This window comes from Sinocyclocheilus rhinocerous, unplaced genomic scaffold (genome assembly GCF_001515625.1).
Source record: "Sinocyclocheilus rhinocerous isolate Xijiao unplaced genomic scaffold, SAMN03320098_v1.1 scaffold1283, whole genome shotgun sequence".
Classification (NCBI taxonomy): Eukaryota; Metazoa; Chordata; class Actinopteri; order Cypriniformes; family Cyprinidae; genus Sinocyclocheilus; species Sinocyclocheilus rhinocerous.
The window spans coordinates 13,644-14,570 of NW_015642522.1; the positions used below are offsets into that span (position 1 = coordinate 13,644).

The 927-nt window shown below is 41.3% G+C and overlaps 1 protein-coding gene across 1 annotated transcript in view; it reads right to left on the bottom strand.

Annotated features, from left to right (window-relative positions):
- LOC107755997 (nischarin-like) overlaps positions 1-927 on the bottom strand; it is a 14,778-nt gene that overhangs the window by 9,814 nt on the left and 4,037 nt on the right. Inside the window, exons 6-7 of the mRNA XM_016572960.1 lie at positions 514-609; positions 350-445 (exon numbers count right to left, since the gene is read on the bottom strand). Of these exons, the coding sequence (XP_016428446.1) occupies positions 350-445; positions 514-609 (192 nt within the window). The remainder of the gene's footprint in view (positions 1-349; positions 446-513; positions 610-927) is intronic.

A 927-nucleotide genomic window follows, 5' to 3' on the forward strand; every position in this document is an offset into this window, starting at 1 on the left:
TTCTTTTGGACTGATGCATGCAACACCCGCTGAGTGGCATTAAACAGCTTGAAAGAGCAAAGACAATTTTTAATATAACTCCGACTGGATTCTTCTGAAAGAAGAAAGTCATATACACCTAGGACGGCTCTAGGGTGAGTAAAACACAGCCAAATTTTCATTTTTGGGTGAACTAACTCTTTAAGACTGGTTTTGTGCTCCAGGGTCACAAATGGTTTAGAAGTTTGTTGCTTTTAAGAATTTTTACTTGCAAAAACTAAAACGTCGCAAACTTTAACAGACCCTAAAACCCATCTGTTTTTATTTCTTGATACGCTTTCCTGCTAATATATGTTATTTTCTAGCGTACCTTCATACTGCTGGCTGAGAGATGGATGCTGAGCGTGGCCAGTGTGGGCTTGAGGGAAGGCAGACCTTTGATCTGTCCAGCATCACAATCACTGATCTGAGAATGAACATTAAGTGTTAGAAACTTTGCCCTCCACTGACCCTCAAAAACACAAGTCTCTTCACCTCGATCTGAAGCAGTGATTTAAAGATGGACAGGTCAAACGGGAGGCTTTTCTCCTCTATGTTACTCGTCCCCACCGCTGCTTTCATTCCAGGGATCTGAGTGTGAAGATTTAATGTCAACAGCAGATAAAACATGAGAGTTCTGACACTTTTACTGCAACTTCTACTACTATATTTTCAATAGAGAATCTAAAACGTGAGATACCAACAGTGAACCAGTTTATATACAGTGGGTACGGAAAGTATTCAGACCCCCTTAAATTTTTCACTCTTTGTTATATTGCAGCTGCAGAAGCTGAAAACACCGCGAGCGTCATCCGCACTTTAGTATGCGTGTAGTAAACAAAAAAGTGCGCCGCGCCATCCGCCATTCATTCATTGCGGAAATCATGGCGCCTTATGCGTGATATCAAA